Source organism: Bactrocera latifrons, unplaced genomic scaffold (genome assembly GCF_001853355.1).
Source record: "Bactrocera latifrons isolate USDA-ARS-PBARC rearing strain unplaced genomic scaffold, ASM185335v1 scaffold_5, whole genome shotgun sequence".
NCBI classification, from domain to species: Eukaryota; Metazoa; Arthropoda; class Insecta; order Diptera; family Tephritidae; genus Bactrocera; species Bactrocera latifrons.
This window is the reverse complement of record NW_017537156.1, coordinates 1575902-1589415: the sequence shown is the minus strand read 5'-3', so window position 1 is coordinate 1589415 and position 13514 is coordinate 1575902. Positions and strand designations below refer to the sequence as shown.

Sequence of the window (13514 nt, the reverse complement as noted above, 5' to 3'; positions counted from 1 at the left end):
TAGATTGCTTTAGCCGGCATTTATTGTCATTTGTGATTATATTCAATGAGTTTTATAAAATATAAAATATAAATAGTGAAAGGTGTGTGGGAAAATATGTATGTCTAAATAAAACCTTTTATTCCACAAATTTTTTAATGTAATCCAATAGTACTTTATGTGTCAGTTGCATAACAATTGTTTATATGGAAATACGGAAAACCACTTAAAAAATCATCTTCCATAATTATATTTGAAAAATCATACTCAGACTTCAACTACACCACAATTCTAACGCAGACATTCTGCGAAATAACTGCAGTGGCACACTCCATATTCCACGCGTAATTACTCACTTGTTCGCTTAGCAAGAAATGATCCAGCAATACTTGCGCAGTTAATAATCAAGAGTAATGTCATGATTTTATCACCATCATTACTTGCTTGTCACAATAATTACACAGCATTATTGAGATGTGCCGTTATAATCTTGAGTACACTCAATGCGCTTAAGCCCACAAATGCACAAACACATACAAAGCAAGAAGGCCAAGCTGCCGCTCTAATAAGGTCAACCTGTTCCATGTTAACCCACTTTTCTATTGTCGTCAATAAAGAAAGAACATTGGCAAACAGGTAAGTGGCGACAGACGGACAGTGAATGAGCGCGCTTTCAGATAAGAGCGCGGCAGTTGGTAGTTGTTGTTGTTGTAGGATTTGTATATGTATATATATACATGTTTATATATTTACACTAAACCCAGTTATGGTTATATTTTTAAATGGAAAACAGCCTAGAGCGCTGCGCTGCCACTGCGTATACGTAACATATTTTGTTATTGAATTTTTTCGTCTAATAATTTAACACTGTATAATCATTACTAGTTAAGATTATAGTATATAAATTAGTAGCTTTTCATTTTCATTAACTCGCTAATTAACAACAACAAAGAAATTATTACTTCTGCTCATGCAAAAAGCTTGTCTGCGGCGTCAATAATTATTTTATGGCCGTTCACCAGTAACGTTGCCACTTAATTCTCCATAAGTTTCTTCCGCATTAAGAACTTTTGCTAATTTGTTTTTTTTTTTTCTGTCTTTGCTTCACTTACACGCGCATTCGCTTTTGTTTATAGCTTTTGGAGAAGGCATTAAACCGTAAAGTGCTGCTATGCACGCTTAAAAGCTTACGAACAAATGCGCATTTAAATGTGTCTACAGCCAAACTCACAGGCATACTTGAATATCTGCGCATATGCTTATATAGTACAGCAGAGTGTTTACATCGCTTTTTGAGATTTTAGTGCGCCTGATTGAAGATAATGATTTTGTATGCTGTTTTTTTTACATTTTACCCAACCAGCGAAAGAGGTCACTAAAAGTGTGGCTAATGCGCAGTAAGAAAAGTTTCATACATATATACATACTTACATATGTAGTTGCTTATTTTCTTTCTTTTCACACTTTAATAAGATTTGCTTTTACTGATTACAGTAAATGTTTTGTTTTTCACCAGCTTCTGTGTAATGATCTCTTTCTCTTTCGCCAATGCAAATTTAACATGCAAGTAATGAAGAAATTGGATACTTCTGTTATCGCACCGGTTAAATTATAAAAATTATATGCATATATTTCGGTGCTCATCAAGTTTTAGGTTTTTTTTTTTTACTTCTTTAAGTGCAGCTTGAAATGTTAGTTGTGTTCCAGATTCCAGAGATTAGACACTCGCACTCAGATCATTTCTAAGAGGAATATGGTAAACCTCAAGATCATTTTTATTGTTTTTTGCCACTAATGAAGGCGTTCGTCTAGTAGTGTGAGGAATGAAAACAATAAACTCGTAAAAATCACAAAAATATATTAAAATCAAGCATTTTGTAGAGATTTGAAATTTGCCTAACTACCCAATCGACTACAATGCGAAAATTGGATATCACTTAAATAAAATTTACAAAATTTTTTATCAGGACCACGATCAGTAGCTACCAAATTACATAAATTTTAAGAAAGCTATAAATTGTTTGAATGCCAAATTACGTCATCACCCACTATCTTTCCAAGAATTCTGAACTCATTCTTATGAAAGCCTTTTCAAACAAAACCGATATCTAGAGGCAGGGGATTCTAGTGCTTCCTACTGCTCAGCGAACTTTTCTAATACCATGTTCGAACCGAAAATTTAAAAGATTAGATTACATTTAAGCATTTCATAACCCATCAGTGTTCTTACTTCCGTTGGAAAGATTAAAAAACAGCTGTTTTTGGCATTCAAGAGTTCACATCGCTCAATATTTATGAAAATAAAAAATTGTCATATAGTATTTTGTAATAAAAGCCGTATTCTTTGAAATATTTTCCATATTGTGGAAATAATGGAATCATTTTTTCATTTGCAAAGTCGATTTTCAGGTGAAATTGGATTCATTGCTGTTAAAAAAAATTTGTTTGTTTACATTTTTTCCCTTTGTAGTATTTAAATTAGCTGTGATAATGTAATAGATTTCCAATGCTGCCAAATGAATGGCACAAAATCAGAGTCGCACAGAGAGATTTAGCGTGGATCAGTTTCAAATCACTCYKATGAAGTGATTTTGAACTGTCATTTTTGTATGGCGAAATCTTGATAAATTTATAAGATTAGTGGGATAAATCACTCAGCAGCCGAAATCGTGTGATTAAGTGTCGGTCTGAACATATTATAACTGACTGTACAATTATTTTCGGGTCTGTACACATATAGTTCAATTACTAATGGCTTCTACACCGCGCCGGATTTATACTATTATTTTTTTGCTGTTTGTTCTCTACTTAAGGCATCGTCTGCTTCTGAGTGATTAGTAAAATCATCCAAGCAATATTTAGGAATTATAATTGATGAACAAAAAAATATAAATTATAATGGCTGCCCTGAAAATTCTTACACACGGAAACTGTACATGAAAGCTCCATTATTGTTTGGTTCAGAGCCTGAATAAAGGCGTATTGTATCAATTCTTAAATATTTTTTTCTGCAGACACCGTAAAAGTTTTAAAGAAAAAAATTAAACTAGTCGATAACTTCGTTTTTCGTGGATTAAAGCTGGTGAACTACCAACTATTCAACCACTCATTAACTTCATTTGCCTCCAAGTAACCACTCAAGCAATCCAGACGCAATCTTACTTTTTTTCTGACAAAAGTTTTGTTTTCAAATGATTGCATAAAAATTATCGGATATGTTAAAAAAAATTCGGTCCCACTTTGGAAAAACGGTTTTGACTTTAAAATGTTTTTGTCAAGAATGTAATTAATGTAACCTGTTATTGGCAGAAAACGTTAGCTTTCGCTATAAGCACCTTGAACTGATATATACACATATACAAGGTGATTCGCTTCGAGGTTCCCTCCTTTTTTAAAGAAAATACACAGAGCACTGCAAATTTAATGGGGCATGTTTAATATCACTCGATAGAACATTCTTTGGCATATAGTTCTTGAAGATTATCTCTTTTAAATGTTGGCCGCGAATCCAAGTTTCGATGACTCGTTCGTACATTTCGACTGGTAACTGGTGAATGACACTCCTGGTGGTTTGTTCCAAAGCCAGAATTGAAGACTTTAGACTTTACACATCCCAACACGATAAAGATTAACGGTGATGAACTTAAATTTTAGTCTTCAAATAGTTAATTACTATACCACGATAATGGTCAACATTGACGGTTACGTTCCCAACGGCATCATTTTTGAAGAAATAGAAACCGATGATTTCAGCGGCCCGTACACCACACCGAACCTTTGCCTTAAATCTATTTACGTTGCTTTCACCCAAATGCCCCCAGAGCCAGAAATGGGCCTCTTCGCTGAACAAAATTTGGCTTAAAACGTTGGATCTTCTTGAAAGTTTTCAAGAGCCCATAAAGCGAAACGATGTTGCTTGAGAAAGTCGAACCGCTTCAGTTCTTTCACAAGCAGTATTTTGTACGCTTTCAATTTAAGATCTCGACGTAAAATGCAAGTCTTCCATACGTCAGTCCGAGTTACTGTAAATGGCGCCCAATTGACTCTCCACCCACTTCGGGTACACTCTTAGCTGCGACTGCTATATTTATTTCATTATTATTCGATCGAATATTTTCCAAAAACGAATGCTGGGTCTCAAGTTGTGTGATGCTGTTGCTAATATTACACTCAGTACGTCGTATATAATGACCATGAGCTGAGCGAAGCGCGCGAAACACATTCCTTACAGATTACAGATTGCATTTTCGTAATAAAGTTGAACGATTTGTATGAATTGAAATACTCAACAAAAACAACATGACAACTTGGAATGGATTGAAAAATGTACCTCTACCTGGATCACCCGTCATATGTTTTTCGCTGTATAATATTTATAATAGTTTTTTGTTGTTATTGCAAAAAGTCGAAATTTTTTTATTTAATTATTCTCCGTTCTTTGCTTTAATTTCTCTTTTTTGGGTTCATTAACATAAATATGTTGCTGAAAGTTATATTTAACTTATACTATAAACTTATACAATAACAACTCCACATAAATAATTTCAACATATTCTCTATGAGTTAGAAAATCCTCCCAAGGAAATACCAAGTTGACCTACAATAGCTAATGGAATGTCACATATCTAACAACCCACAAAAACTACAAATATATACATATGTATATAGTGGCATTTTCACCACGAACCAAATTCCAAAGGCCCAAAAAGCAGAAAAACTAATAATAAAAAACCTAAAAATATATTTTCGTACAAGAAACCAGTGCGAGAAATGAGATTGAGCCAGCCGACCACAAAATAAAATCGTAGGAACACATTCAAACTAGACCTTGGCTGCGCTTTTCACGAAAAGCAAAGTCTTATTTTAACAAAAAAAAAAAAGCCGTTAGCATGCGCCTGGCTGTGCATGTGCGTTGTTGTTGCAGTCATAGCAGCCATGATCTTGATTCGCAACCGGTATGCGTGCACCGGCTACGCCACAAAGGCGCACGACATGCAACAACAAAAACAAAATAATAACGAATGCAAACAGGATCAACTGGAAACCAAATGAGCGGTTCATGTGTGTGTGTGCGTATGTATATAGCTAACTTGCACCGGTGCAAACCAGATGCGCTCATCAACTAGACTGTGCGCCACTTTGTACTGCCACTACAACTATTTACTCCTTAATGTCAATGTATTATTGTTGTTGTTGTTTCCAGCGCAACAACATATTAGTTGTAGATGGCAAGAGCAGTCCATACATGCAAAGGCAATGGAAGTGCGCACAAATTCAAATAATGTGCAACGAAAAAAAAAGTTGTACAACAACACAAAAGATGTTTGCAGTCAATTTACTGTGATCACGCACAAGGAACAAACATTGCTGAGCGCATTTGCCGCAACTTAAAGAGAAGTTTGTTGCCAGCGCTACATCGTCGCTGGCCACTTGCCGCTGGTACCTTTTAGGTGAACGCATGCCATTGCATAGAGAATTTGCAAATTTAATTAAAAAAATAATTGCTGCCAAACGCATACATAGTGTACAGGTATTGCGCAGAAGTGGCATCGGCGGACCAAAAGCAAACGCTCACACACAAACATATGTACATTTCATATATTTTTAATGAAGCCATGGAAAATGTTGCTTTGCGCTATTTTTAGTGAGCACCTGTTGGTTTGTTACGAAAGATGGTCTTGGACGCCCATTTATTTAGCTGTGGGCATACCAATTTTGTCCAAAAAAATTTGCTAATTAAAATAAAAATTAATTAAATCAGCCAAATTTGTAGGCACCAATAAAATAATGCAGTTTGAACTTTGATTTTATTTTGAAATTTATCAAAGTTAGCTGATTATCTATCATATAACGTGTATTAAATGGCATCCTTTTTGGAAATGGCAATGTTATGTTGTAATAAGCGGCGCATACAAGAGAAAATGTATGTGGAGTTCAGATACTTAAAGTAGCAAAGTGGCATACCCAACCTGTTTCGCTGGTTTTTATTTAAGCATACATGAACTAATAATTAACAAAATCATAAAAATATAAAGAACTGTCATTCAATCTTACTCATTTGTTTTAACTTATATCCAAATATATGCACGTAGTCTACATATATAATGCTCAATATACCATTTGTAAAAAATAAAACATTCGCACAATCGATAACAAGAAGCGCAGACGCACCATCATTGACTAATAAGATTCGAGCAAGCTATGACTATTTTCTAAGTATTTCATATTACAACGACATCAAATGTGTCCATGATTAAAGCGGACGTGCCGCGAAATAAAGTGCGTTCGTTCATAACTCTGCGCTTTTTTCGAAGGACTTATCTTACTCGTCCAGTATTGGACTTGCGAAACAGTACGACTACGTACTAAAGCCTTAACTTCGTCATCTGTAGCATTGTGGAAAGGCTCACCACCGTTGGGCAGCTCTTGAATCTCTTTAGTTTGCTCTTCGTCCCAAATGAGGCAATTTTGCTTATTTACATGCCCATTGCGCAAGAAATGGGCCTCACCACTGAACAAAATTTGGCTCGAAAATGTTGGATCTTCTTTGAACTTTTCAAGAGCCCATAGAACGAAGAAATGTCGCTAGAGAAGGTCGAGCACAAGCTGTATTTTGTACGCTTTCAATTTGAAACTTCGACATAACATGCGCCAATCATACGTCAGTCCAAAGAGACTTCCACGGGCCACGGCAGAGTGTACACGAATCTCAGCAACGACTACTTTATTTTCTTCACCGCGTGCTGGACATGGTCTATTCGGTCGAATATTATACAACATTGTTCTTGCAAATAGTACGCACAGCATGCCGATTATTTTGATCACAAGGTGAGCGAAGTATGCAAACGGTTGGAGATATGCGAACCGAGCCTCGGTGCGGAGCCGTTTGAAATTTTTAAATTAGAAAAGAAGAATCGAAATATTCGAATGGAATACGATACTGCATGCCAGTAAAATGATTCTCAATAGTTGTTTTGTCACCATACTTAGTTGCTTTGTCTATAATATTTACTTAATACAACAGTTGTATAAATTTACACAAATAGTGCTTATATTAACTAGCCTACTAATTTTTATAATACTGTTTTTTCAATTTTTACAGAACTTCAAAGAGAAGGATGCCGGCAAGGTGGTGCTCTATACCACGAGTATGGGCATCATACGTGACACATATGCCAAATGTGCGAATGTCAAGCAGATATTGCGTACGCTGCTTGTGAAATTCGAAGAGCGGGATGTCTTCATGAGCATCGAGTATCAGCAAGAGATAAAGGAGCGAATGCACTCGGAAGCGATAAAAGTACCTCAACTCTTTGTGGAAGGCCAACACATTGGTGTAAGTATGCATTTACAAAAAAAAACTTAGTGACGAATGAACAAATAAATAAACGAGCGTAATCAACTCAGCTCGTCATGCTGATCACTTAAGTATACATTATGACAAGAAAGTTTTTAGAAAAAGTAAATTCCACGGATCGGAATTTCAGCTTAGGGAACAAGAAAAAATCCCACCTCGCCAAATGTGGTGAATACGGTGGTTGATCGATGGCACTAATTGCGTTTTTGACTTTAAATTCGGCAACAATCGTAATCTTTTTGAATAAAATTCAGCTTTATCGAGACGAGTCGGGCAAGAACACATTTCATACCTAAAATATCCACCAAAATCATTCGAATGGACTCGCGAGAGATGTCGAACTATCTTGTCGCCTCTAATATTTGCCTGACGATTTTTGAGCACTATATGCTTCACTTTTTTTAAAATATTTTTATCAGTTGAATTGATCGAAAATCGACCAGAACAAAACATTTCCTCAACCGGGGGATTTAATTCCAATTTTCGGGTGACTTTTGTCTTGATGTACATATGTATATATAGTATATTTTATAGATTCTGCCAAGTTTCTAATGGCTGTTAAAAATTCGTATCAAACTCAAGGGGTATTGCCTTGCATAACTTATGTATATATCCTGTTCGAGGTATTAAATTCAAACAATAAAAAACGGCTTCCAAAATTCACGTACTTATATGTCGTTATACATACATATGCATTGTCCGGACATTTGTAACAGAAGTTTGAGCACGTTGCAATAATAAATTATAATAAAATTTGCGCGCTGACAACTTGCAACTCCACAATTTTGATGCGCAGCGTTGCATTTGACTTTTTCGTGGTAAACTTTTGCCAGCAAAGGGCCAAATATTATTTTTGTGGATTTCTTTTTCTTTCGTGTGTTGTTACGGCTGTTGCAATAATATAGTTTTTTGCTGACAAGCAGTTTCTTCCAGCAAGCATTGTAACGGTTTCAGTAGTAATAAGTCGTACAATAACAACCTTAAAAAATTGCTGCCTCAATTGAAGCTGACGTTTGAATGAAGACAAAAGCAAAACCATAAAGGTGAATAAGTCACGAAGTGGCTGCTGCACATCACTCCTAATCCGCTTATGCAGCGTCTTCCTTTGCCGCGCATGCAAGGCCAAAACGTGTGTCGCGTCAAGGCGCGCTGCTGTAATTATCTGTAAGGGAGCGCTTGTCGCGTTTGTCTTCAAAAAGTTGTCTGACATGTGTCAACATGTATCCAAACACATTCATGAATTTCTACGCGCTTGAAAGTGTTTTATATACACGGTGATTCGACGCAAATTCTAGAGTATGTGATGCCATTTAATTTTTTCATCACGCAACATGCCTGCGAGTGTATGAACCTAGTAAGTTGAAGTTATAAGTGGATTCAGATTCTTGCCAAAATAATCAGAATTCTAAAAGTAATTGTCCTGAGACCATTTAAAATTAAACGCGAAAAAAAACTTTCAAGACTGTGGTGTCTGACTGGACTATTTGTCTTCTGAGGCAAAAACTGACAAAATAGATCTTATGCTAACGTGACGAACTGAGTAGATTTAGCCATCTGTATCCGTCTGTCTGTATATACGGGAACTATTTCGTCAGTTTTAAGTTACCGGTCTGAAATTTTGCACACATTCTTTTCTTCACAAGAGCCGCTGATTTGTCAGAATCGTCGATATCCGCTAGCATTAGTTGTCATTCGATCGAAGCAAACGTTTTTCTTCTTTCGTTCTTTGAAAAAACTCTTTTTGAATCACCCTTTAGCCTGAGTTTATGACTGCACCAGTAGCGATTTGATCTCGTAGACAGACACTGTTGTAATTGCCGCTTGACTGTCGCTAAATTTGGTTATATGTTCATTGCGATAGTTACGTTGTAGGTTTTCTTCTACACAACGACTAATAGCCACTACTTCTGCTGGGAAAATACTCGGAAAGCCTCTCATAGATATGGAGTACTTGGTGCTTGCTCTTCGACTCCTGTACCAAATCCTTCCGTTTTTTTCGAGCCGTCGGTGTAACACTTGATTGTACTCCCGAAACAGGTGCGCGCTGTCTGCTCGATTGTACTATCCCTAAGCAATAACTCGGGAGTAGAATTATTCCATTCAGTCTTACTGAATTGAACTTCTTTGTGAAGTTCCCTTTTGATTATACTGTCTCTTTGGAGAAGAGCCAATGGTATTACACCACTTGAGTCCTTCATATGGTTTGTTTGGCTACCTGAGCCGATTACTAGACGAAGTGGTCTGAGCATGCAAGCCATTGCAGCTTCGATAGTAAGAGCACTACCGGTCGCACGATCATTGAATAAAATTTTTAAAGCGTTTTTCTCGAAGCACTTTGTTTGATGAGGTGAGTATAAAGCGTGAATTCAAAATATTCAAATATTCAAATAATTCAGTAATAGTAATTTTGACTCGTCTTTCATCATTACCTGTATTCATATACAGTAATAATATTTTTGTTTTTTGATTTGAGATATATTTACCACAAAATTTTTACTCACCTACTTCTGCTATGGCATCGAGTACAAAAAATGTAAAGTACATCAAATTAAATGAACATTATTTTTATTTAAAAGTTAAATATATAGTACTTCCTGCTCACACAAAACTCGTTTTTTCTGACTTGCTTGTGAATACAACCCCCAACTAGTTCGGCTTTACAACAGATAACTTAAAAGTCAATAATGTGAGATACCTTTATGAGATTAAGTGCAAAAGTTCCGTTATGGAAGTTAATACCTAAATTAGATCTTTTCCTAGTATCTATATGCCGATAACGTGGACATCCGTCTGCACTAATGGCTTTCGAGTGGATATATTGGGTAATTAAGTGCAATAGATCGATGGAACTAAGAATGCATTTATCATTATCATAAGAATTGAATGCAACAAATATATATTTACCAATATTTTCTTAATGATAATCTAGACACAAAACTATTTAAGAAATTCTTTACGTCTTAGTATGCACTTTTAAAATCGAAGATATATGTACCGTTATTGTCATTTTAAAGTACGTGCTTATGGGCGTATCAAGTGTCTGCCTATTCACTATCATAAACCTTGTTGCAAAACAAATCACGAAATATTCTTTACAAGTCACACCACCATACTTTGGTACAGATATGGTAATAATAGACTCTCTCAGAGATTGCGAATTCCATTGCATTTTCAAAAGCGTAAATTGTGAAAACCTCATTTTACACAATTATTTCCAACACCTCATTGCGTGCTGATGCGATTCTTTTGTTGCGCCATTCCACATGAAAAATAACTAGCAAGAAATGCCAGAAGAAGCCAATTGGTAAACAATCTTAAGAAGCCGCTTTAAAGCTATTAAATCTGCCGCTGCAACTGCAGTGTTTGTTGTTATTGCAAGAGCAGATATTTTAAAGTATTTAGTCTCGGACAAATTAAACAAGTAGGCATGCGCAATTGTGACGCACACTTATAAACACTGGCATACAGTGAAGGATTATGTATTGTAGCGTGCCAATGTTGCAGCAGCGAGCTAGCTGTCAGTGCGCTATCTGAACACACTTTTTGTTGCTGTTGCAGATTTTCATTTTTTCGCATTTTATTTGTTTTATTTTATTTTTTTTTATTCTTCGCAATAACTAATCGTTTTGTATCAAGCTGAAAATGCGTTGCGACCACTTGACATCCTTTCGCATCGACACACTTCTCAGCCCGCTCTCGGCTTTCGAGTATTGTTGTGGCTTTTCAGTTTTTGTTTTTTCTCACTTATTCAAGCATTATGTTGTTGTCGACACATTCTTGGAAGCAGACAAAGTTGCACAATGAAAATCGATCATAAACGTCGCAGAAAATATTATTTAGTCTAAGAAACGAGTTTGCGAAATATCTCTCATAAAATATATAATGCAAGACAATATAAAAGTAGTATTGTAATATACAAGTAACCGAAAATCGTAAATAAAATGCAAAATTTTTAATTATTCATCAATATTTATTAAGTCACCTTCGAAGTAATCCCCACCAGATGCCATACACTTATGCTAATGATTTTCCCAGTCTTCGAAACACTTTTCATAAGCACTTTTTGCGATCGCCTTCAGCTCTGTCAGCGAATTTTGTTTTACCTCTTTGATCGACTGAAGACGGGCTCCACAGAGCGGCAGTTTCAGTTTGAGGAACAAGAAAAAATCAAACGGAGTCAAATCTTGTTAATACTTTGGCTGATTTTTGGTATACATTGCGTTTCTGGCTTTAAACTCGGTCACATTCGTGGTTCGATACGATGGTGCATTACCATCGTGTAAAATGCATGAATTTCTCTTCCGTTTTCACGCAAACGTCTCAGCGCGGACAAAAACAATTACTTTTTGACCGTCTGTCCTTCCGGAACAAATCCACGATGTACCAAACCACGAATATCACAAAACAATGAGCATCACTTAGATTTTTGAGTGACTTTGACGTGATTTTTTGGTTTTAGCTCATTTTTTTCCTCCATTCCAACGATTATTGTCTTGTTTTCATTTCAAACTTATAGCCTTAACAGACGGCAGCGTTAATCCGGATTAACTGTGCACTTAATCAGATCCAAATTTGTAGGTGAAAGACGGCAGCTATGCGCGTTTGAAATTCTCGTAAACAGCTGATTGTCATCTTTATATTATTTTCAATGAAAAGGAATAGAAGATAAAGATTACGGTTGTTAGCCGACCTATTGCTACAAAACCATTTTTTATTCAGAAACATGTCAACATGTTATTTTTAAAACTGCATCATAACATAACATCACAACATGAAACTTCTTGTTTTATTATTGAAAATTTGAAAAACAGCTGTCAGTGTTGCTTGTTTTTCATTTACATTAGATTACAATTGGCCATTTTTAACAATGTTGCCAATGAAAGTGCAATTGACTCTCTAAAATTTTGAGAATTAATTGGGAGTTAGCAACGGAGTTAAACTCACTAATTCCTGAATTAATTCGGAATAATGCAGTTAATCCGGATTTATGCTGTCATTTGTCAATATAGTATTTGACTATATATATGCTAAATATAAAATTTAATTTTCATGAATTAACGTTTTTATAAAATTTTTGAACACCTAATAAGTACTACGTAAATACCTAGGGTATAATAAAAAATTAATAAAAACAACTTCGAAGCAGCTAACATTACGCAATGTAATATATTTGTAATTGTATAGTCCTTTACGTTAGAACTAGGTTAGTTTTTCTCTATTTGACACACTGTAGTAACGGACGAATATTGCTATTGTCGAGCTGTGCTCAGCAATAAATATTTCCTGACACATTCATTGTTTAACACACTAAGTATTAGAAAAAAAAACATTTGTTTCTGCTCAGCATACCGAAACGACTAGATTGTCAACCAGGAAATCACAATACAAAAAACTAGAAAAAAAAGAAAAAATTTAACTTAAGTCACTGTTTCCAAGCAATAATTTTAGAGTTTCTACTGCATTAATTTGAAAGTGAAATCAAAACAAAAAAATTAAATAAACGGAAAATTTCAGTGACATTTGCCGTGGAAGGTAAATATTTGCACGTCGCAACTGAAGGTGGGGCAGGGGTTTACTGGTGACACTTCAATTTTTGTGCAGCAATTTGCATTAATGAGCCTTTCGGATTGCTCAAGGCTGCGAGTGCTTCGCGTGCATACACCCATGGAGAAATACGTACATACTATGCATATATAAGTACAGTCTTAGGAACGCACTCGCTGCATAGAAATTAAACATTCACATACATACATTAAACATTAGCGCAATTTTAGCGCATCATTATCTGCCTTTTTCACATTGAACTGTTTTCTTTTTTGCTTTGCCTCTTGAGCGCTCGCCACCTTGTCAGCTTCATGCGCATGCGTGTGAAGCAATGGTTACCACCCGCTGTTATTAATAATTCAACAAATGCGCTGATACAATTTCCATTGCAAATTCATGCGAGTACCGCAAGGTTTGCGCGCTCAGTCCGTTTAAAAATAAAAATGTAATAAAAACAAGTAAGGAAGGGCTAAGTTCGGGTGTCACCGAACATTTTATACTCTCGCATGATAAAGTGATAATCGAGATTTCAGGCGTGATTGTGAACCGATTTCACCCATATTTGGTACATGTCATCAGGGTGTTAAGAAAATATTATATACCGAATTTCATTGAAATCGGTGGAGTACTTCCT

The 13514-nt window shown here is 35.7% G+C and overlaps 1 protein-coding gene across 3 annotated transcripts in view; it reads left to right on the top strand.

Moving 5' to 3' along the window:
• Window positions 1–13514, top strand: part of LOC108973710 (uncharacterized protein DDB_G0283357-like) — a 111561-nt gene that overhangs the window by 91048 nt on the left and 6999 nt on the right. For all 3 annotated transcript variants that reach the window (XM_018941143.1, XM_018941140.1, XM_018941142.1), the window contains exon 3: window positions 7082–7315. In XM_018941143.1, the coding sequence (XP_018796688.1) occupies window positions 7082–7315 (234 nt within the window). The remainder of the gene's footprint in view (window positions 1–7081; window positions 7316–13514) is intronic.